This window comes from Mesocricetus auratus, unplaced genomic scaffold (assembly GCF_017639785.1).
Source record: "Mesocricetus auratus isolate SY011 unplaced genomic scaffold, BCM_Maur_2.0 Super-Scaffold_100028, whole genome shotgun sequence".
Taxonomy (NCBI): Eukaryota; Metazoa; Chordata; class Mammalia; order Rodentia; family Cricetidae; genus Mesocricetus; species Mesocricetus auratus.
Genome location: NW_024429209.1, coordinates 8,134,969 through 8,159,378, shown reverse-complemented (window position 1 = coordinate 8,159,378; position 24,410 = coordinate 8,134,969). Strand labels below are relative to the sequence as shown.

The 24,410-nt window shown below is 43.0% G+C and overlaps 1 protein-coding gene across 14 annotated transcripts in view; it reads left to right on the top strand.

Annotated features, from left to right (window-relative positions):
• The window catches only part of Ptprt (protein tyrosine phosphatase receptor type T), a 1,105,935-nt gene that overhangs the window by 818,181 nt on the left and 263,344 nt on the right, over positions 1-24,410 (top strand). For all 14 annotated transcript variants that reach the window (XM_040732970.1, XM_040732973.1, XM_040732967.1 and 11 more), the window contains 2 exons: positions 13,167-13,368; positions 14,576-14,678. In XM_040732970.1, the coding sequence (XP_040588904.1) occupies positions 13,167-13,368; positions 14,576-14,678 (305 nt within the window). The remainder of the gene's footprint in view (positions 1-13,166; positions 13,369-14,575; positions 14,679-24,410) is intronic.

Here is a 24,410-nt window from a genome sequence, read left to right as displayed (position 1 = left end):
CAGGGAGAGTGAGGTCCTCCATGGGGGATCTCCAAAGTGTGTTATATCATCCCAGGCAGGGCCTAGGCCCTCCCCCATGTGTCCAGGCTGAGAGAGCATCCCTCCATGTGGAATGAGCTCCCAAAGTCCATTCATATGCCAGGTATAAATACTGATCTACTACCCGAGGCCCCACAGATTGCCAAGGCCTCCTCACTGACATGCAAATTTAGGGGTTCTGGATCAGTCCCATGCTGGCCTCTCAGCCATCAGTCTTGGGCTCATGAGCTCATTCTTGTTCAGTTCAGCTCTTTCTGTGGGTTTCACCAGCCTGGTCTTGACCCATTTGCTCATCACCCCTCCCTCTCTGCAATTGGGTCCCAGGAGTTCAGTTCAGTGTTTAGCTGTGGATGTCTGCCTCTGCTTCCATCAGTCACTGTATGAAGGTTCTAGGATGGCATATAATGTAGTCATCAATCTCATTATTGGGGAAGGGCTTTTAAGGCAGCCTCTCTACTATTGCTTAGATTGCCAGTTGGTGTCATCTTGTACATCTCTGGAAATCTCACTAGTGCCAGATCTCTCCTTAAACCTATAATGACTCCCTCTATTATGGTATCTCTCATCCTGCTCTCTATTCTTCCCTCAACTCAACCTTCCTGCTCCCGCATGTCCTCCTCTCCCAGAAAATATGGAATACTGTGATAGCTAACTTTCTTATACAGCCCAGAACTGGCTACCTTTGGATAGTGCCACCCACAGTGGGCTGGGTCCTCCTGAAAAAATAATAATGAAGACAATTGTCCACAGACATGCCCATGTGGATTTGGATAATTCCTCAATTGAAGGTTTCTTCTTAAGTGACTCTAGGCTGTGTCAAGTTGACAGTTCATGGTGTGTGTGTGTGTGTGTGTGTGTGTGTGTGTGTGTGTGTGTGTGATTAAAATCATAGAAGTCCAACCAAAGAAAAAAGTCTAAATAAATGATTTGGGGGATGATAAGGGAAAGAGAAAGGAAGAAATCTGAGAAAGTGCAACAACTTGGCCTAGACCTTACTGTCTAGAGCTATAGAAGTGTGGTAGTGTGTGTGAAGGAAGAATAAAGCACAACAAGTGTGGAGGAAGAGCAGAGTGGACACTGCCCCTGTAATAATTTTGTGTTGACTACACTTGGAAACAGCAACAGTGTGGCTGCCTTGAACTACATAAAGCATATGACCCAGTTCAATTTCATCAACCTTTTTCTCCTTGTTCTTCACGTAGTTCCTAGAAGACACAAAGATCACAGATGTGCCCCGTATTCTGCCTCTAGTGGGTAGCGTTACTCTAAAGGGGCATCTGTGTAAGAGGTGCACTAGAGTCTCTGGTCTCATGCTGTGTAATGCTTTACCATCCATCTTCCAGCTACATCTCCAGAAGAGCCCACTCACCCGTGGCCTTAACTATGTCTCGTAGTCACTCTGATCTCAGCATTCTTCTCCTACACCTACTGTCCTCTGAGCACTTTGTAAATAGGAAGGTTCCTGCAGGCTGGGAGTCTGAAGCCAGATAGGAGGTAGGTTCCTCAAAGCTTGCTTCACGAGAGGTGATAGTCCCGAGGGTGATGCCACCTACTGTGTGTCTGTTTGCTCCTATGATGGCACCACAGGACTAGACTAAAAAGAGATCTAACTGGGTTCATAGCAGTTCACGGAGGCTGAACTGACAACCAGGGAGTCTACATGGGACTCACCTAGGCCCTCTGCATATATGTTACAGTTGTGTAACTTGGTCTTCTTATGGGACTCCTAACAGTGGGAGCAGGGGCTATCTCTGACTATGGCTGGCTTTGGGGACCCTAGTTCTCATACTGCTTCACCTTGTCTAGTGTTAATACAGGGAGAGGTGCTTAGTCTCATTGCAACTTGATATGCCATATTTTTTTGTTGCTGTTGTTGTTTTGTTTTTGATAGATATTCCAGACCTGCAAAAATGGAGAAGGAATGGATTGCGGGGTGGGGACAGATAAGGCATAGAGCAAGGGTATGGTAGGAGAGAAGAGAGAGGGAACTATGGCCAGGATGTAAAATAAATGAATAAATAAATTAGTTAGATAGACAGAGAGAAAGCTGGAGTGGTGTGTGGCCCATGCCTTTAATTGCTGCCACTTGGGAGGCAGAGGCAGGTGGATTACTGTGAGTTCAAGGCCAGCCTGGTCTACAAAGTGAGTTCCAGGACAGCCAGTGTGGTTATACAGAGAAATCCTGTCCTAAAAAACTAGAGAGAGAGAAGGGGGAGAGAAGGGGGAGAGAGGGACCCTCCAACAAGAGAGCAGAAGGCTAGAGAGAATGCTAGAAAAATGATCATGTTGACCAAGGAAGGAAAAAAGCGAAAGCTCCCATTTCTTCTAGGAAGGAAGAGAATTATTTCTCCAAATAGACTCTTACAAGACCCTCCCATGATAAATGGTAACTAATAATCCTCTCTTACAAATGCAGTACTGCTGCATGGAATTGGTGCCTGGATCTGTGATAGGGGCACCTTTTTATTCCTTTCTTAATGCCTTAATGTCATTGGTGAGAGAAATCAATTCTGTTTTAATTTCGTGAGAAAAATGCTGAATGAAAGAAAAATAATATAAAATGAAACTTCACAGTTCAGGCCTCCACCAGCCCTCCTCCAAACATATGATCATGTGATCAATGGATTACTTTTCACAAACCTGCTCCCCTGCCTTCACCCCAGACAAAGGAGACAGGAAGTTCCATGCTGGTGAGAGGAATTCCTGAGAGAGCTAAGGAAATTCAGCAGAGCTTTGAAACCTTAACTTGCCTAGTTGTATAAAGTCACTTCCACCTAACCCCCCTTAATGTTGGCTTCTGTGTATCTACCTTCCTAACCCGGAGCTCTGCTTAATCTTATTATGAAATCCACTATCACTTTTCAGTCAAAGATACCTCGGCAAACAGGGTATTTTCTAGTTTTCTGGGCCTGGAGGGCCAGGTGAAAATAAATGTCCTCTGCATTAATGTTGTTGGAATGTGTGGGTCTAATGACTTATGGTAGTTTGAGTTTATGGTAGTGTAAAAAGGTGTCCTGGTTTAGCCATTCCAACTTGAACTTTGAATAGCGTGCCGGTCATCTACATGACAAGGGGACCATGACTAAAACAAAAAAAAATTAGTAAAGATAATCTATGATGTTTGGTAGGTGAGGCACATCAAATACACTTTTCAACTTGATTATATTGGATATAACTCTACCTGAAGTTGAGGTCCTTTAGTGATTAGGAGTTGAGGATCCAGCCTTTGCCTATGGCTCAATGATTTCATGATTTTATAAAGGTGAACCCACTTCTTATTCATGTCCTAAACCCAAAGAGAAACACCAGTGAGATGCTCACACATTTTATTTCTTATCTTTAAAAAATACCTTATTTAAGAATTACTGAGTACCAGCAGTCTGCCAAGCAGATATGAACCCACCCTGGGGATGTTTAATAGTTTGGTTTAGTGATAAAGTATCTCCCAGAGGCTTCTTTGCTTGAACATTTGTTCCCAAGCTAGTGACAATGTTGGGGAGGTATGAAACCTTTAGAACGTAGTTTCCAGATGGTAGAGGTAGGCCACTGTAGGGTGAGCCTTGAGTGTTATAGTCCAGCCCATATTTAGTTCTATAACTATCTCAGCTTTTTGGTCTGTGGAGCTGTACCACTGACCCCTGCTGCTATCAACCAAGCTGTGTCAGCCATCATGTCTTCACCACCATGAGGGACTTCGACTCCTGAACCATGAGACAAAATAAATGCCTCATGTTTCTCCTGCCAGGTGTTTGATCACTGCAGTGTAAATGTCATTAATGCATTAGGCAAGTCCCTCTTGCAGTTGACTCTCTTACCTCAAAAACTGGTCACACCAGCTGGGTGAAGGTCTGCAGTCAGACTTGGTGATGGGATGGAAAATGGAGGACATTAATTGTATAATTTCTCCACTTCAAACCCCAATTGTACTCTCTTGAGCTTTTCTGTCTCTGTGTTCTTGTCCTTATTTAGTCAGTGAACCTTCTGCACTACTGTTCTGTGCTGGGAAGGGCGCTTGGCAGTCAGCAGAAGTGAGAGAATGGGCATCTGTCCCCACTGGAGGGTGCCCCAAGGCTGTCCCTGCCAATAAGGCTGTCGGTGTGACTGCAAGGTTCCAAAGAACTGGTATGCTCAAAGCCAACTGGAGAGGAATTCACCCCACGCCTCAGCAGTCTAACCAGATTCAGCTTAGCAAAACTGAAATTGACTGAGTGAGAAGTTGGAAAGCAAGCCACTTACGTCCCAAAACCTAAGTAGTATTGCTTCGCTGGCTCAAAGCCACTAGGAGTATTGCTAGACAGACTCATTAAACAAGAAGGTTTCTGTGAAAATGACATCATAGCACCCCAGATACCCCAGTGTGAGATTAAAAGCTGAAAGGAGGTTTAAGCTTCATATTATTAAGTGGCATTATGACAGTTTAGGAGAAAGGAGCTTTGCAGCCATCTGAGTTGATGGTAGTCCTGCTATGGGATTGTCTGTGTGGAAATATAAGAACTCTCTTCCTGCATAGGGCAGAGGATGGGGAGTGGGAAGCAGGAAGTAGGGCAGAGCTTGGGACTGGAGGAACAATTATTGATAGTGGGAGCAGTTTTGGACAGGAACTCGTGCTCTTGAAACCTGCCTGGAAGCTGAGTGGTGACAATGATTTAGAGAGGGGAGTGCATAGCATGTACAACCATGTTAGTTCCTGTCTCTTTCCTGACTAATCAGCCTTGTGGCTTTGGCTGTTGGATCATAAATACAAACCATCCTGGGACATCTCCAGAAAAGTCTCACTGTATAGCCAGGCTAGTCCCCAACTATCTATCCTTATGCCTCTGCTTCGCAAGTGATAGGATTACAGGTATGCACCATCATACATGGTTTTAGCATTTTATTTTGAAATAATTTTATATACTCACAGAGAAATTTTACAAAATTGATACAGGCACATACACACACACACACACACACACACACACACACACATACACACACACACCACCTGATAGAGAGTTTCTACCCTGTATCCAAGTTTTCCTTAAGTCAACATCTACAAAAGCATGGCATACTTAACACAAGTAACAAGTGACAATTCCACTCTGTATTCCATGAAGTAGAGTTCAGACTTTGGGGATCATTTTCCTACCTATGACCTTTTCTTCCCCTCAAACAGGTCCCCCCATGATATTGAGTTGACATGTTTCCTCTTTCTTTACAATAGTAACTCTTTTCTCTAACCAATTTTTCTTTCCCCTTTAATCCCCTCTCTCCTCTCCTTTCCCTCCTCAGCCAAACCAATTACTCTAAGACCCATCTTTCCTAAGCACTTGCCTGTGTTTTTTTGAAACTGTGTCTGCCTCACCTGCCTTTCTCCTGCCCCCAAATTTTAGCACAGAGCCCAACAGGAAGTGAGTCCCGAGTACCTGGCAACTTCAGTAGAAGCCTGGATGGTCTCTGGCTGGTCACAGAAACTCCAGTCCTCATGCACTTCCCCTGGATCTGCAGACTTCCACACTCCAGGACTAAGTAGCAAGAGCACCAATCACAATAGCTTTTCTGTTGTTATACTAGTCCTCAGATGTCTAGGAAAAGGGGGCACTGTTGCCAGGATGCCACTGGCAGGTGCCCTGCAGACAGCTGTGTGTTCCACTGCTCTTCCAGAGGGATGCATTCCTATTTATATTTAAGTTGTCTGGAAACCAAAGGACCAACACTGTCCTTTCTAGCAAGAGGGATTGCCTTGAGCTGGCCTCCTTCTGCAGCCTGTATCTCTGAGGCCCCCTGGGTTGCCATGTCTATGTGCAGAACATATTCACAGTAGGTCTGAAGAAGAAAATGACCTGTTGTGCTGGGCTTGAAGGGAAGCACTTACGCCTTTATGTAGTGAAAGGGCCGCTTCCTCCTACCCTGTGATCTTGCTAAAAGTGGTCTATAAAGACTTCCAGAGTGTGAGCAGGAAGCCCTGTAGGCAGGCAGAGCCTGCTGGGAAGGATAATTTAGGGGCCCGACCCTTTCTTCCAGAGAGGAGGCTTCTGGAGCCTTTAGCCAGTAGGACACAGGTAGACACTCAGTTCATATGGCATCCTACCAGACAGGCTGTTATACTTAATCAACTTTAGTTTGTTTTCATTCTAATTTGTTGTTGTCTTAAATCCTCGCCTTGCTTTTGACAGTGACCCATAAGCAAATTTGATGTTTTCCACTTAACCATCTATAAATATGTAACCAGGGTTTAACTAGCTTGCTACTTCTTACTGTGTTCTCTCAGTTTAGAGTTATCTCTTTAGTAGTCATTCTTAGTTTTGTGTCTCGTGCCACAAAGTGGCCCCCATATTCACACATATCATTGGAGAGGTGGGACTGTAGGGAGGCAGCCACAGTGAAGGACAGCCATGTTCTGTCCCAGCTGTGACTACGGCCAGATCCCACTCACAGGCTGTCTCACCCTAGCCCACACTTCACCATGTCCTCTCTTGGCCTCAGTTTCCCCAGCAGAAGAAAAATGGGCAGCCATAAAGATTCTATGCCATTTCTTTTTAGGATTAAATTGTTTTTTTATATGAACACACCCCCTTTCCTAAGTACTCGGAGTAAAATACGTACTTCAAAATTTTTGTATTTTTCTTATGCTTTCCAGTCATGAGCCTTGTTCAGGTGATTCTTACCTACTTTACTTAGCTCCTCTCTTAGCCTTATGCTCCCTCTTTCCCTCAGAACAAAGGTTTCCCCGACCCTTCTCTCAGAACAAGGCTTACTGATTAGCCTCACCCTGACAGAAGCATCTGGAGCAGGGTCTTTCCTGGTGGGGCCCTTTTGAAAGACTACTGTATTTCTTGTCTCTTCCACTCAGCTCTGGTAAAAGAACACCCCATTCTTCCCAGGATGCCCCTGCGTCCATGGAAGCTACTCAAATTAATATCCATGCTTTCCCCTTGAAGGACCAGAGGCTTGGAGAAGGATAAGCAAGCTGATCCAGTTACACAGCTCATATGACCACTAGTTTTCACAAGCAAGTTGAGGAAATGTTGAACAAAGATGAGAAAATCCTTGCTGAGTCAGCATCTCCTTGCAATCACAAGGACCTAAGTTTGGTCCCTAGAACCCATCCAAAAAACTAGGCTTGATGGTATGTGCTTGTATGCTTGTAATTCTCAGCAGAATCAGGCAGACACCCTAGAGCTTGCTGGAGAGCCAGACTAACTTAATGAGAGAGTTCAAGGCCAATAAGAAACCTGCCTCAAAAGTAACAATGGTGGTGTCAAAGGCACTCCAGCGTGTCCCCTAATTGCCACACACATATGCATGCGCATATTCATGAGTCCACACATATGTATACACACAAACATGTAGAACTGCCTATACACATGAACACACCTGATGAACAGAAACACATACATATACACAGAGATGAGCTTCAAGTGTAGCTCAGGGGTTAGGAACCCCTTTCTATAAAAGGTCAGAGGGCATGTTTTAGAGTGTGTGGACCATAGGGTCTCTTTCTGCTCCTTAATTCTGCTTATTTACTGTGAAAGCAGCCACCTGAAACACAAATGAGGGCTGTGCCTGTGTCCTAATAAGAATTTATTTGCATAATAAGCAGGTGATTTGTGGATTTGAATCATGGTCTATGTTCTATCAATCACTGGGCTGCTACCAGACAGACACAGAACAGGAGGATTGGGGGACACTTATTGATAAAACCATTGTATGATTAATATAAAGTTAATGAGTCAAGAGAGAAATGACATGTCTGTCTTTGAGACTATAAGGCAAGGATAACTGGGAGCCACAGAAGGTATTCATGCAAAGTGTCCCCTTCAGTGAGGCCTAAAGATGAGGAGTCATGGCTTAAGGAAGCATGGGAAGGAAGAAGTGTTCCAAGATGACCCATTAGCCTGTGCAAATGTCCTGTGGTTAAAGGGACTATGATTTTGTTAAGTAGTGAAATCAGGCTGTCAGGCCAAGGGGGAATCAGAGAAGTCAGCCCAGATCCTAAACTGGCTAAGTCCAAGGGATATGGAGGTCCTGGGAACCAAGGAAAACCAAATTGCTTATGACAAGATAAGTGAGATTTATAGTTGTCAATTCCACTGTTCCCAGCCAAGGAAAAGAACAGCCCCTATCATTTTGTTGCAGCCAGATCCAGTCTCCAGATTTTGGAACTCAAGTGTATCTGGGCTTTGTTTCTCAGTAGGTCTTCATTTTCAGCTTGCCATTCTACTAAATGTTCTCTTTGCCCACCTCCAGAGAGCACCTTCTCCATTGGTGGCTATGGCTCCAGCACATTTTCTCACCTTTCTGCTTCCCCTCCCCAGCCTGACCCCCCACTAACTTTGTAAAACCTGCAAGTTAAATTTTTCAAAGACTGTTTCTGACAAAGCAGTGGGAATTAGATTTGGCGAAGCCCTTCATAAAAAATTGAAGACATGCTATATTAACATACATTGATTTATTCATAGTGTTTCATTACAAGTAAGTGAGGATCCTGTAATACCACGAAAGGTTAGGAGAGCGGGGGAGCATGGTATATTATATTGACAGCTCCGTAGAAATTGAGTCGCTTTTGGATTGAATTTGGGGCTCAGGAAAGAGCTGGGTAGTAAATAAGGCATGAGCTTTTGCTCTCAGTGTTTGTATATCAGCGGTGTTGCCACCAGCTCAGGCAGGGTCACTGGGACTGGTTTTTAAGAAAATGCAAAGGTATATCCTCTCCCCTGGTGCACTGGGGTCCATGGCTCCAGGCACACCTCAGAGCATCTCCCTCTTCTGTTGCTAGGAAACAGGAGTCCAGTTGTACACTTTCCTCCACTTGCCCTCTGCTCTATAGTCACCCTGAACTTCTCTCTGTGTGAGCCTTTTCCCACCTCAGGCCCTTGCCTAGCCTATTGTCTCTACATGGAAGCTGCAGGGCCTTTTCCTCTGCTCTGACTCCATTTTACCTTCAGGTTTAGATCTTTTCTCTCCCAATTCCTTTCCCTGAGAATTGCATCTTGGTTCAGTATTGCTCCAATGTGGCCTCTGAGCTAATGATTTGATGCTGAGCAAATGATTGAGAAATGTAAAAGACACCAGTTTAAAAACTAAACAAGATAACAACAACAAAAAATGGGTACAGGAGACAGAAAGTAAGGCAGAGCAAACACACACAAACTTTTTATTATAATTATTTTATTTTTTATTTTGTTTGTATATGTGCCTGTGAAGATCAGAAAATAGAGCAAGTCCAGCTAAATCCCCAGATTATCTTGGAACCTAGGGAATTAATGCAGTCTCTGAGAGTGCCCTAATCAGGAAAGCATGGAGAATTGGGGACCTTCAGTGTTTGCCTCTGAGCTTTGGATGGAAAGAGGGTCCCATCTGAACACCCTAAAGCCACTAGTCACATGTAAATGGATGTGCATGTGTAGACTCTGCTTATGAAAACCTAAGTTATTGGCACCTGGAGTTTCTTTTCCTGGTCTGATTCTACTCCGAACCAAGTCTGGTCTTTCCCAGTAAACACATGGCACCATTGCTACATCACTACCGCCTCATACAGGAAATCACTCTGCCTTAACATGTTTGCCACCTATGCCAGGTATAAGAAGTCATCCACTTTCTTAATAAAGAGCATGTGCCTCCTCTTTGGCCTGGTTTGGCTGTTCTAGAAGCATGGAGCATTTTTGTTTAAATGCTTATGATTGTGTGTGTGGGTATGTGGGTGGGGTTTAGGTGGGTGGTGTATAGATGTTATACTATACATATGGAGGTCACAAGACAACTTTTGAGAGTTGGTTCTCTTTTTTGACCTAGTTGAGGAAGGGTCTCTTGTTTGGCTGCTGCATTACATACTCCTAGCTGACTGGTTGGTGAGCTTCTCGTCTGTACTTCCCCACTTGCCATAGGAGTACTAGAATGTAGATGCATATCACCACAGCCATTTTTAATGGGGGCTGCAGTCATCAAACTTGTCTTGTATGGCAAACACTTTTGCCTACTGAGTCATCTAGTTAGGCCTTAGCAAAATATTTCTTAATAGAACAAAGTAGACTTTTAAAAAGCAAATTAAAGAATGCTATATATCAAAGCAGCAGTTATCTGCTTGAGACCTGCTCAAGATCAAATCAGTCAAATGTCTAGCATGGTGGGGTGGGGCTCATGAGTTACTGACAGTTGTTGACTTCTGGAGAGGGGGACATGGTTTTCTTTATAGGTATGGCCTTTGGAAGGTCAGCTATGCTCCAATGGGTATCCCCATACCTATGAGGATGGTCACTATAAACTGGATTCAGTAGGATATTGAGAAGAGCAAATAGAGCTTGAGGGGCGTCTCAGTGGATAAGAGCACTTGCTGCTCTTTCAGAGGACCTGAGTTCAATTCTCCGCACCCACACCAGGCAGCTCACAATTGACTGTGACTCCAGAGTCAGAGAACCGAAAGCTCTTTTCTAGTGGCTGTGGGTACCAGGTGTGCACATGTTACCCATATTTACATACAAGCAAGTACTCATGAATATAAAATAAACATAAATAAATGTTTTTCACAATGTTGGGAGGACTTGAGGCGGTTGGGAGGGATCTGGGAGGAGTTAGGGGAATATCAGGTATTAAATACTTTGTATGCAATTAATAAAAATATTATGTTAGAATGATCCTATGTAGGTTACTTTAACAGCTATGTGATTCAGGCTTTGGCACTCACACTGTCAGCCATGGAGGACAACACACAACAGAGATACCATTTGTTATGTTATTGCAGGGCAAATACAGAAATAAATCGAGGAAGACATCAGGACTTAAATACGCTAGCATTACTGTGACATCTACCTTGTGACCAGTGAACAAAAACAAATTAGGATTTGATTGCTGTCAACTCATGAAGTGGGTGCCATGGAACATGTTCATCACATTAACATTTGTCTGCAGTAGATAGGAAAGCTCAACACTGTGTCCCTATCACAGATAGTTTAAAAAGTGCTAATTTAATGCAAGTTGTTTCCAGTTGAGCATCTCATGAAAATAACCATCCTGATTCCTCTAATAAGAAGTGAGAAAACACTCCTGGTGTGTAGGATAGAATACATGGTCTGCATTCTTTTCCATGTGTGAGGCATGCAGGTATGTGTTTATGCATGTTATCCTGGGTATGGGTGTGTGTGTACATATGGAGGTCTTAACTTCATCCTGGGAATCATTTTTAATCATCTCTCACCTTATTCCTTAAGGCAGGTTCTCTGCATCAAACTCAGAGCCTCACAACATAGGCAGTGTCACTCCAGGAAGTACAAGGGTGTCATTATGCCCATGTGACATTTACATGGATTCTGGGGATCTGAAATCCAAACCCTTTGCTTTCTACCTGGCATTTACTTGGATTCTGAGGATCTGAACTCTATAGCTATCTTACTTATGTGGCAAATTCATTAACCACAGAGCAATCCCTTAGCCCATGGTCTGCATTTTTAACAAGGGAGCTACTGTACTTTGGAAAGTGGCTAGTCCAATTGAGTTACACTTAATCCCAGATACATACATACTAGATCTCTAAGACTTGAAATGAATTATAGAATGTGATCTCATTAAATATTTTGGTATTGATAGCAGACTGAAATGATAGTATAATAGATGCATTAGGTATGAGATATATTAGTAAGATAAATTTGCTTTATTTTTTGCACAGTATATTTTTAGTAATAAGATTCCTTCTTTGGCAACTTTATACATGCACATAATATTTTCTTATTACTGTCCTCCCTCATTCTCTCATCTTTTCCCCACCCCTACAAGCTCCTGACGTCCCTACAGATCTCTTCCTCAAATCCATGGCTTTTGTTTTGTATTCCCTGCATTTTAACTGGGCCATCCATGTAATCCTGGGTTCAGAGCACTCATTTGAACCTGGTGGACTCACCAGCAGGTTCACCACTAGATACTCTGTCTTCCCCTCACACAGTCTTTTAGTTGCCAGTACTTCAGCAGTAAGTGATAAGGCCCCATGAGCTCCTCCCTGCTCCATAGATAACTGTTGGCTGGGTCATCTTCTGTAGGCCCAGTGACAGTAATGACAGCAGATATGAATTCATGATTTCCATGACAGTGTTATGCTGAAAGAATGTGTTCTGTAGCCTTGTTTCTACCTGTGGGCATGTACAGTATTTCCACCCCACTTCTATGATGATCTCTGTGATAACCTCCTTAGGATGTGATTTGAGTATCTTGTTTGGAGCTAAGCCTTCAACCGACATTCATTCTCAGCATCCTGTCCAGCCACAAGTTCTGCATTCTCCTATATTTACTGCAAAGATGGGCTTCCCTAATTTGAGATAAGAGTATCCTTTGTGGGTATAAACATAGATGTGTAGAAGACAGCTTGATGTGATACCTGTTTAGTTAAGAAACAGGATAGTAGGTTTATCCGCTGGTGCCTAAGACCTCTTCAGTCACAAATGTTTGACTAGGATTACAGTATCAGCAATGCAGTGTCTCATGGAGTGGGTCTTAAATCCAAGCAGAGAGTTTTTGTTATTCATATAACATCCATACCATTATTGCACCAGTAGGCACATGTTGCTGACACATTGGTAATGTAGTTCATAGAGTTCTCATCTGGGTAAAATCTTTACTCCCTGCAGCAGCCTATATAGCACTGTTTGACAAAGCCATGAAAAGTAACCAACTATCCATGGGAGACATCTGTCATCAAGTTCTTATGTTTTTTAAACTGGATTACAAGGTAGCAAAGATAGAAAGTTTTTAGGTAACTTTTCATATCCCCTTCATTTTAGTTAACTCCTCCCTATCTTCTCTCATCTCCCCATCTTCAATCCTTCATCCTGTCTAAACCTTTCCACCTCCAGCGACCTCCCTAGCCACCCTCATTTTACCTTTGTGATACTGTCACCCTTTCATTGGGGTAGTTACCCATAACTGTAGTCTTTCTAAACTCTGCAAGCTGGGGGCATACTCTGTTGTGTTAGACATGTCTAATCTACAGGCTTGTCACTAGAAAGGTCAGGGCTGTGCTTGTCTGTACTGTCCCAAGCAGCTCCATAACATGTTGCATAGCTTGCCTCCCTTGCCTTCCTGCTCCTGCTAGTCCTCACCAGTGAGCTTCCTCAGTTTCTGAATAGGGCATTTATGTACTTGCTTATCACTTTGTCACACAGATTAACTACAAGGCTGTTGGCTCACTGGATCCAAGTGCTGATCTGTCCAGCCAGAGGGGGAAAGTGTTCAAACTCCGGAATGAAACCCACCACCTCTTTGTGGGTCTGTACCCAGGGACCACCTACTCCTTCACCATCAAGGCCAGCACAGCCAAGGGCTTCGGACCACCTGTCACCACTAGGATTGCCACCAAGATCTCAGGTATCTCTTTTAGAAAGAGAAAGGGGGGTTATTTTCCTGTCTCCTGCAGCCTTTGTCATTTCCTGGAGTAAAAAAAGATACAGCTGACTGTCACTGATGACAATGGAACAATTTTAGACAATGACATCACTATTGGGTTGAAGAAAGTCAACCGATAAACTTTCTGAAGCTCACCAAATAACATGCCCTAAGGTGGAATAAGAGAGAGAGCCGGAGAGTGGGGGAAGGGACATATAAAAGTTGGTTTGAAAATTTATTTTCCAGATAGAACACTTCCCAGTATAAGACACCCACAGTACTTCTTCTCCTGAAATATCTGAATGAATGAATGAATGAATGAATGACTAAGCTGCAGGAGCCCAAGACTGTAAACCATCTCTGCCAGGAGGATGCAGCACACCACCTTAAGGCCAAACCATTGCAGAATGCTTGTTTACAGTGTCCATATTTTGGAATATCTATTTAATCTGGTCTGCTGCATATGTATTTTCATGCGATTTTGCAGAAGCCATGATTTTTTGTAGTTTAATGTTTCCACTTATCCTCATCCCATAAGTATTTCCCACACTGCTGCATTGCTTTCATTATAATGTCTGTCAACTGGATGGACGTAATTTAATTAAACAGTCCCTTGTGGTTGAATATATTTGGTGTTTCTACATTTTTATAAAATAGCGCTTCAATAAACATGTTACAAAATAAAGTTTAAATCGTTGATTGGAATTATAACTCTAGGATTAAATTCAGAAATTGAAAAAAAGCATTAAAGGAGATGTGGGTTTTAATAGCTCATAATACAAATGGCTAAATTACCCTTTCAAAGGATTAGATTTAGTCACACTCCTGTGGGGGGAAAGGGTCTTATGAAAAAAGATGGAACTAATTCATCTTTTCTTTAATTTGCATCTGAATGTGTTTAAGGAGGTTTACTCTGTTTCCATCTATATTAAGTACTTATATGTCCTGCATATTCCGTTATATCTGCATGGAAGAAGTGCTTTTTGATGAGGCTTATGCCTACCATCACTTCAGACTGTTGCACCTGGAGAGAAGCTGCAGGTGGAAGTCAAGGCTTCCCACGCAAGGTCCCTGATACAACAGGTTCTCACTCACTACCTCTGTTCGGTTAGACTAGGTTAACAAGGGGACATGTTGCGGAACATTTGGTGCCTGTGCCCCTCAAGTTCCATTTCTCTCTCTTGCCCAGCTCCATCAATGCCTGAATACGATGCAGATACACCACTCAATGAAACGGACACGACCATCACAGTGATGCTCAAACCTGCTCAGTCTCGGGGAGCCCCTGTCAGGTGAGGAGCTATCATTTGTGGCTTTCTTCCTCTATACCTCACACAGATCCAGGTGAATCACATGACTCGCAATGCGCCTGGATGAGGTAAGCCAGAAGCCAGATTGTCCAGAAGGTGCATGGTCAGCAACTCAGCTCAACTCAGAGGCGAGTGCTGAGAAAGAAAGGGTCTTCTCTCCCCACAGTGAACCACAATTCAGAGTGGGCATCCTGGTAGGAACCTGGAAAGGTAATGGGGAGAACTTTCTGGAGCATAATTAGGGAAAATGTAGTTAGTGGATGGAAAACCTAGACACAGTAATCTTTGCAAGATCACCTGACTCAGATATACTGCATTCTTCAAAGAATCCACTCACATATTTCAAATAGGATGATCCCCATGGGCTGATTCAATCCAGAGATAGGAAGTGTTAGAATCCCACAGGGATCATATTGCTTATTTCAATGAGAATTTGTTGAGGCCCCAATGGGCACCCAGGCACCAAGACCATATCATTAGTTAGGTTGATTTATGCAAGTTCATAGTTATCAGGATGGGCTGGCATTTATTCTAAACAAGATCCCCTTTGTACAAGGCAACTATATTGGCTGCTGGCTTTGCTCAAAACTCCAGGTCTCAGGACCTCAGTCCATTGAGATGAGTAGAACATTAGGTATAACTTCCAGATTGGCTCAGTTCAGTCCAAAAAGCATGTGGCAGGTACCTTATATACAGTGGATGGGATGTAGGGGCTGGAAACAACAATGATTCACTCAGCACACATCTTCATTAGTTTAAATGCTTGGGATAATGATATCAAACTAGAGATAAGTTCAAAGGAAGCTGACCTACTGTAGTTAAAGACACAGGCATAGGGCATAGTTACAATGTTGTGCAACCTTATGGAAAACTTCACAGGGGCTTAGAAATACTCAGAGAAAACTCCCAGAGAAGGCAACACCCAGTTGTATAAGGTTTGACTCATTACAAGTGTCCAGTATGTACCAGGGTGGCTTGTAAAAAAGGAAATAGCCATGCCTAGTGAAGTTTGCTGTAACATAAAGAGCAAAGACAGAATAGCTAGATGGAAAGAAAAGGGTGTATTGAAAGGCTTGGGCTGATTTGAGGATCATAGGGATCAGTCAGCGATTGGCTTTAGCAACATCACCTTTCATGCCTTCTTGGGACTGGGAGACCATACTAGAAGGAGGATCTTGAGATACATAGTCCAGATCTTCATTTTCAACTCCCATTCAACTCCACCCAAAATTATAGTGGTGGGGCCAACAGAATGAACCAACAAAAATGCGGAAATTCTTGCCTCATCTGAAACTGGGTAAAGGCCCTCTTTACTAGGTACAGGGAATATGGCCCTATGACAGGTTGAGATGATGGTGATTCCTGTAAAGCTCCCCCGAACCCCAGTTTGAAGATATGCAAACAGACAAACAGAAGTCAATAAGGTGACTTGGACTATGAAAAAAATGGGCCAGGCAAGACAAGATGGAGGCCCAGTTCTGACCATAGAGACACATTCATTTTACTGAACCATACCATCTTGCTAGGAGAATGGTACGCATGTCATTTTCATCCTTAAAAATTAAAGGAAATGTCACTACTCAAAGGGGAAATGGTTGGTGTCTAGAAATCTCAGGTTGCTTTCCTTCTCAAGGCCCTAGTTCACCGAGAGTGGGTGTACCCTCAGTTTCTGGAATTATTTTGACCAGAGCCTGGGCATTTGCCAAGAAGGCCAATTTGCCAAGATGAAGCAATGGCAAGGAGAAGGCCTTTCAGGACAACTGCCGAGAGATCAGAAACACTACTATATATTTCAGTTACAGTAACCACATTCCATCTGAGTATGAGTCTTGGTCATGAAGATATGCATCTTAGAAGCATCTGGTCACAATAAATATTTATTGAGCACTTGCTGCGTACCAGGAAGTAGGCTAAGCAATTTGAGTATAGCATGAAACAAGAAAGGCTCACTCTGCCTTCTTGAGGCTTATCTTGCAAGTGTGTCAAAGAACAGATTGGGAGGTAGGGCAATAAGCAAATAAGTAGACAAATTGAGGGGTGGGGTGAGCTGACTGTCCAGACTGAGAGGAAGTAAGGGCATGATGGAGAGGTAAGCTGCTTGTGAGAAGACTGGCATTGAGCTGCTCTGTAGGCTAGGAACTGGGAGCCGGAAAGAAAAGTAACCTGGATATTCAACAACCTGGGACCCAAAGACTTGCTTCAGGCATTTGACCAATGGTATCATCATATTTTAAAATAGAAAAGGTATTCTAATGCCTGGTAGCACAGTGTGATAAATGTAGTAGGCAGCAATTTATAACATGCTTCACATAACTAGAAAAAAGTCAACATTCCCAACCCATGGAAGCCCAATTATACTAAATCAGCCATGATATATGGTATGTTCAAGCATCAAATTACTGTTTTTGCCTAGTAAATGAATGCAGATATCATATGTCAATTTAAAAATAACCACATTTAAGAAAATAATTCGATCTGGAAAGATGGCTCAGCAGGTAAAGGTACCTGGCACCAAACACAATGGTCTGAGTTCAATACCTGGGGCCAACATGGTGGATAGAAAGACCTGCACAAAAATTGTCTCCTGACCTTTAAATTTATGTGTTCCTTCTTCCCCTACAAATCAACAAATCTAAATGTATAAAAAGACTTTACTATTGATAATGTTTTTACTTCTGTGCATGGTGTGACTCTAAGTGTTCTGGTGGGTAAATTAGTTGGGAAATACCATCTCTATATTAGTGAGAGATATTGAAGCCTGAGATGTTAAATGATTGGTTCACAGTTGTGGCAGGTAAAGTCAGTTGTTTAGTTAATATTCTCATTGCTGTGACACTTTAAAGGGTTTATTTGGGGTCACAGTTCAAGAGTGTAGTCCATCATGGCAGGGAAGTCATGATTACAGGGCACTGTTGCATCCCCAACTAGGAATCAGTGAGTGATGAATTCTTCCTCACTCAGTCCAAGACTATGACCTGTGGAACTGTGATGACCACATAGGTTTTTTCACCTCAGTTAACACGTTCTTGAAACCTCTCACTGAGGCCAAGGTTTGTCACTGGGTCATTCTAGATCCTGTCAGATTGACAACTTGCATTATTATCTACTAGTTGAACATAGACCAGGCTCTGAGGTCACTGCTACTTGGTAGTTCTGGCTTCCACTCCTACTGCTTCAGGGGAATCTGGAAGGACTTTTGAGGGGGTGGTATATAGTGACATTTTTGACAGCTGAGGGATGACATTTTGGGGAGTCCTCTAACTCTGGATAATGTGGGCCCAGCCTGTAACCTGTTCCTCTATGTATTTACCTAGCTAATTCTCAGAGATTCAAACCTAAGCCTTGGCCTCCAGGCCTCTAGGCAGGCTTTTTCTTCCTCCAACCCACAGGGCTTAACCACTAACAGAGCCAAATTTCAGCCTCCCACTCTTGGGAAGCCTCCCAAGTTTGACTTCTTCTAGTAGGGCTGAGAATTCAGAGAGCGAGAAGGAGGGGAGCATTGAGGAGCCAACTGCAGAGGTTCCTGTACCCTCACCCTCCAGCCAAATCACCTCGGCAGCTTGGCCTATTTTTCTAATACTGCACAATGGAGATTTATTGCTTTTGTATTGCTCTCCTCGGGCCTTCAAAGATTTATTGGTTTTTAAGTGACAGAATCCCAGAATTGCTTAAAAGATCAATCAAATGGTGACTAGAATCTAATATTCAGCTCTGACTCAAACACACTGAGCCTTCTTCCCCCACACCCCACCTGTCACACTGATGTATCTGTGGTAACCTTCATAAGAAAGTAACTTGGCCATGAATTAATCACCCATAATGCAGTCCCTGCAGTGAGAATGGGGGCTCTGTAACAAAATCTGTGGGAGATGCTCCCCAGATACAGCAGACTTTTCTTGCAAGTATCCTTTTCCATTCTCTCTTCTCTCATCCTTTTAGTGACCTGCATTGTTCCTTGATTTTCAGATCAACCCTGGATGGAGGCAGTGCTTATCCAGCCCTGTTCTTCTGGTCAGCAAGAATGTCCTTGCTGATATGTCTGTCAAGAGCATCTCTATCCCAGGTCCATCCCCCACCAAGCCACTGAAGTGTGCCCAGGAAAGCACAAATTGGATCAAGTTAGCTTCCCTGCTTAAAATTCTTAAATGGGTCACTAGTTTTCTATTGCATTAAGTTGAAGCTTCTTAGCATGAAATTCAAGGCCTGTCAGCATCTGCCCTTAACCTTATTTCTAGTTTCATTTAAATTCACTCTGCCCCTTTACCAGATTTTACTCAAAAGTGACCCGTGTGATTCCTTCATGACTCCTCCCTGAGCTTTTAACTCTATTATGCATGAATTTGTAAGCTTTCTTTGTTTTGAATTTTTGTCTGTGATTTTCTTGTTTTAGATTCTTTTGCTTTTGGCCCAAAGAGACTTGAAGGCTTAGCACAATTGTGTCTCCTTCACATGGAATAATGTATAGCCCATACTTGATGCATACAAACAAACAAACAAAAGACCAAAGCAAAGCAAACCAAAGAAAACCCAACAAGTAGTTGCTAAAGTGTATGATTTTTTTAATTCAGCAAATTAAAAAATTTGTCATGGCCACCTTGTAGTAGGCTAAGACTGTGTGTTTTCTTCAGCTTCCTTCTATTCCAGAACAGATTGTTATCAGATAGATCTTTCTCTGACAATGAAAATGTTCATCTTTGTGAGCTGTCTGGTAGGATCTCTACTGACCACATGTGACTATCAAGCACATGGTACATTCCTGCCATAACAGAGGAACTGACTTATGGTGGTCACTTTTGATCAGTGTGATATTTCAACACAGGTGCAGCACACACAGATCAAAGCCAAACTGCCTTTATCTACCCTTCACATGCACCTCCAACCTCTAGTTACCACTGTTCTGCATTCTGAGCCTTTTGTCTGTATGGTGTGTGTCCAGACACTCAGGTGAAGTCCATAACAATGTAGGTGGCTTGGGAGCCCAATATGCTCAAGGATTGGGTGGAACCTAATAGGTGACACAATAGTATTCTGGGTACTTCTCAGGGGCCATCTACAAGATTAGTTAGGAACTGTGACATGTTATTATGGCTTCTGGAGGCAGTGCATAGTTTCAGCCTGTAAAATCAGAGTCTTGTACAAGACTCAACACCAGAAGTCAGTGTATCCTGCCAGTGTCTTCCAAAGGTCATAGTAAGTTATGTCAATTCCCTGATGAGAGTCCACAGGTCCCATGCTATTGACAGGAGCATCTAGTTAGGACTGCACGTTCTGAATTGCACAGTGATTAACTATAGTACAAATCAGAAGCCCAGCCAACTTTTAGAGCAAAGAAGAAACTTTACTGGGAAGAAAAGCAAACGATTGCCAAATTTCCTCCAGGATTCCTTTAATAATGGCAAAGCCCTGAGTGGAAACACACAGAGCAACCACAGAAGGGTTTTGCTGGTCCGTGGAGCTGCAGCGAGCAAAATTGGAATCATTACCGTCTGATTCTCAGATACCAGCATATGATTGTGTCCAATTAGGAAGAAGAAATGAAAATTTGGAGGATTTATTAGCATGGGGCAGCCTGAGGAGTTTGTGAGTCCCAGTTCTCATGGAGACAGATGAGAAACAGCAATTGTAATCATTCTCTAAGCCTTGTTTGTTTTGTTCAGTCCCCATGGTTCTCTGGGCCACCTTTGCTGGGGCCTAAATATGAGGAACTCTATGAACTCCACTTTGCAGGGAACATGTGGTGGAGATGAGAGGTATTTCCTATAACCTGCAAGAAGATTCAGCTCTGTAAGTAACTAACAAGGCTTGTATCCATGCCCAAAAGCATGCTGGGAGCACATCACACGGGGTTAGGGAATATGAGGAGCCAGATACAAGAAGCAATGGAAACAAGGAATAATAGGATGCATGCTGTTACATTTTATCTTCTTACAGCCTAAATATGACACTAAAAGAGCATGCCACTTTAATTAAAGAGATATGGAACTTCCTAGAACCACCCGAGGAGACAAGCACAGAACTACAGGCAGACAGATAAGTCAGTCTTGCTGTAAAAACAAATAAACAAAAAGCCAAAGTGTGCAAAGCTACAGGTGTGTTGATTCGCTTCACTATAGTAACCTTTTTAGCATCTCTCATCTACCTTATTATCTCTGTATCTATCATCTATCTCAAGGTATTATGCATGACTTGGGTATACATAATAAAGTTTATCTGTTTAAGACAAGAAAGATTATTCAGGCAAATACCTAGGAAGATAGGTGACACTTAAATAGAGTGGCTTTCATTCACTTAGGCTGACCCTATCTGCGTTGCACCACTCCCTTTATAAACCATTCCACACACCTCCAACCTCACCTGCAGCCCAGAAGTGCAGCTTACCACGAAATGGCCCTGGTGTTTGGATTTGGGATTATATCACTCAGGCTCAAACCAAAGAAAAAAGCAGGTGTTTGGAGAAGAATGTTTTAAATGGAGCAGTCGATGGAACATGAAGAGTGAGAATGTTCTATTTTGGACTGTCTGCCATCTGGGGAGATGGAGACTGGAGCTGTTACTGCCATGAGGGAAAGGCGAGTGTGGTTGCCATGTTCACCTCCTACCACAGCGGCTATTTAAACTCTAGACGTCTGTGGTGCTGGAGAGGTGTCTGAGCAGAGGTTTGCATTTGGAAACTCCAGCATCTATGTGGTATCTGAGGATCCAGAGGGAAGAATGACCTCATTCAAGGCATTCAAGGAGAGTGTAGAGATGAGTAGCAGGACCAAGCTCTATGACACCCTACCAAAGGGCCACTCAGAGGATGGAGGACAGGCATGTGAAGAAGTAGAAAGAAACCCAGGTCAATAATTTTATTCATACTGACTATATTTTAACTTCCTTTGTAAAACAAGTTAAAGAACCAGCAATTATAAGGAAAAAAAACAGAAGAAATGGCCAACATTATTACTTTAACCTCTAAGAGAAAATAGGAAACACGGTAGAGAGCTGGCTCAGTGGTTGAATGTGTACTGTTCATGCAAAGAACTGGAGTTTGATTGGAGCACCCATATCAGGCAGTTAATAACTGATGGTAACTCCAAATCCAGAGGGATCTGACACCTGTACCATTCATGGGCACCTGCACTCATATGATCATACCCACACACATGCATACACACATGTAGAGTTTTTCTTTTTATGGAAAGGAAATGAACCTGAACCTGCGCCATCAAGCCCAAGCTTGCTTTATAAATAACATAAAGGTAAGGGCCCTTGTGGACAGCCAATTCACAGCAGCATCCACATTGGGTAGCTCTCAACTGCTTGTAACTCCAGCTCCTGGAGGTCCAGCACCCTCTTCTGGCCTCCACAAGCACCCCATGAAACTGTACACACACACACATACACACATTGAAATATAATAAAATATGTTTTAAAAATATAAATATAGATGTGCATGTAGAAGAGATACTGATGTCTGGCAGGCCTCACTGTTGTCAAAGAATCTGAGTAAAGGGAAGAGGCAGGAGAAAAAGGCAGGGAATGATAGTCCAGGAATAATATGCTAGAAGATAGGTCATAATGATAGATAACCCCTGCGGGACAACATGATTATAAGATACCAGATGACGAAAACCAACTGTGGTCCTGGACTCTGCATGGAGGTCTCTAAAGTTAGGTATATCAGGGAGCAATAGACCAAAGAAAGGGTGGGAGGGCTGTCTGAGTAGACAGCAGGGAAACTCAGGAACCACTGTAAGAGCAGTAATGTCTTCTCCACATTCTCATTATTTCTCTCACTTTTATTCCCCGCTGGCTTCTACTTTTCATACTGTTCTGGGCCCCAGGTCAGCAACCATAGTATCCAGGGAGGCTTGTTCTTCTGCAAAAACCATTATGCACAATGTCTGCTTCAGCTGCCTTGAGCTGGACAGAGAGCTGCCTCCTCTCAGTAGCAGTAAAAGAGATTATCCTGAAAACCTTGTGTTTTTAGTAGTAAAAGAATAACATAAAGATTTCAGTCTTAAAATAGATTAATGTATATGTGTCTAGGAAGGAGAATTTATGCTTATCCCAACCCTTAACATACAACCCACCCTTTTGTGGCCTGGCTACAGCTGCTTAGGTTTTGCTGTTTGGTCAATGTATTTCCACATAGGTATTGACTCTGAAAGAAATTTTTCTTCCTTTTTTTATTTAAATTAGAAACGAGCTTGCTTCACATATCAATCCCAGCTCCCTCTCCCTTCCCTCCTCCCCCACCAGGCCCTCTAGTCCCCCACCCAGTCTCCACTCTGATCCCCAGGAAGGGTGAAGCCCTCCATGGAGGATCTCCAGAGTCTGTCATTTCATCCAGGGCAGGGCCTAGGCCCTCCCCCAAGAGTCCAGACTGGGGGATGGGCAGCCAAAGTCCATGTGTATGCCAGGGATAAAGCTTGCTATAAAGCTTGTTATAAAGAAAGTGTCCATTTTGAGAATAGAAAGTAAGAGTCCAAATAAGAGAAGGACTCAAGATCATGACATTAGACCTGAATTGTCTAATACTGTAGCACCACCTATATGCAGCTATTTAAATGTATGGAATAAAACATTAGCTCATTCATTACATTAGCCACATTTAAAATATCCAGTGTCCATGGGTAGCTATTGGATACAATGTTGAACAGTATTTCTGTCATAGTAGAAAATCTTATCTTGTACTGTTCTGGACCCTACAAGGGTTGATGAAAAGAGATCCTGGTTTCAAAGAGATTATTGATGCAAGTATTTGAGAACAGAAATAAAATCCAGTGATACTTCCACAAGAGACAAAAGAATGATGGATATTTAGATAGAGGTATAGAACATTAAATCCCTGGAGAAGAATGAGCCTTGTCATTGGGTTACTTGCTACTGAGACCCTGGCCTAATGAACTAGAGCTCCAGAATACCATTGTGCCATCTTCCCCAGGGATAACATATACCTAGGAACACTGTTAAAATGGTTACTTCCCATACTGTTCAAACTGCTGTAAAACATACCGTTTCCTGGAGAGCTAGTTCACCTACAAATGTGTGACTATGTCCAGGGATAAAAAGATGGGGCCCAGGCTGGGCAGTGGTGACACACGCCTTTAATCCCAGTACTCGGGAGGCAGAGGCAGGCGGATCTCTGTGAGTTCGAGGCCGAGCTGGACCGACAACCTCCAAAACAATACAGAGAAACCCTGTCTCATAAAACCAAAAAAAAAAAAAAAAGATGGGGCCCAAGGATCTGCCATTAGAATATATTCCCAGGTGACACTGGTCCTGCTGGTCCACACTTGAGAACTAGTGATTTGGCCAATAGGATGCCCAGGTGGGAAAAGGAGGCTAAGGTGCATATACAGATAAGCAGGTAGTTCTCTATGGTGCTGATATTTGCTCCTGAGCATAATGTAGGAAGCAGTTGTTTTATATTCTACCGGGATACCACCCTTGCTAATTCTGTAGATTTTAGAGCCCCGTCTCTTTTCGACGATGTGTTTCAGCATTCAGATAACAGTGTTAGCTCATAAAGAGCTGATCAGGAATCTCTGCCAGTGTATCCCTCTATTCCTGTCCACATGGGGGCTAAAATCACACCCCTATTTCCTGATGATGATGACAATGACTGGTCTCTGAAATAATTTACGTTGTGTTGGTGCATTCTGATGGTGTATCTGAATATATTGCCTCTATGCAGATGTTGGCGCGTAGGTAGGAGATGGCTGTGAA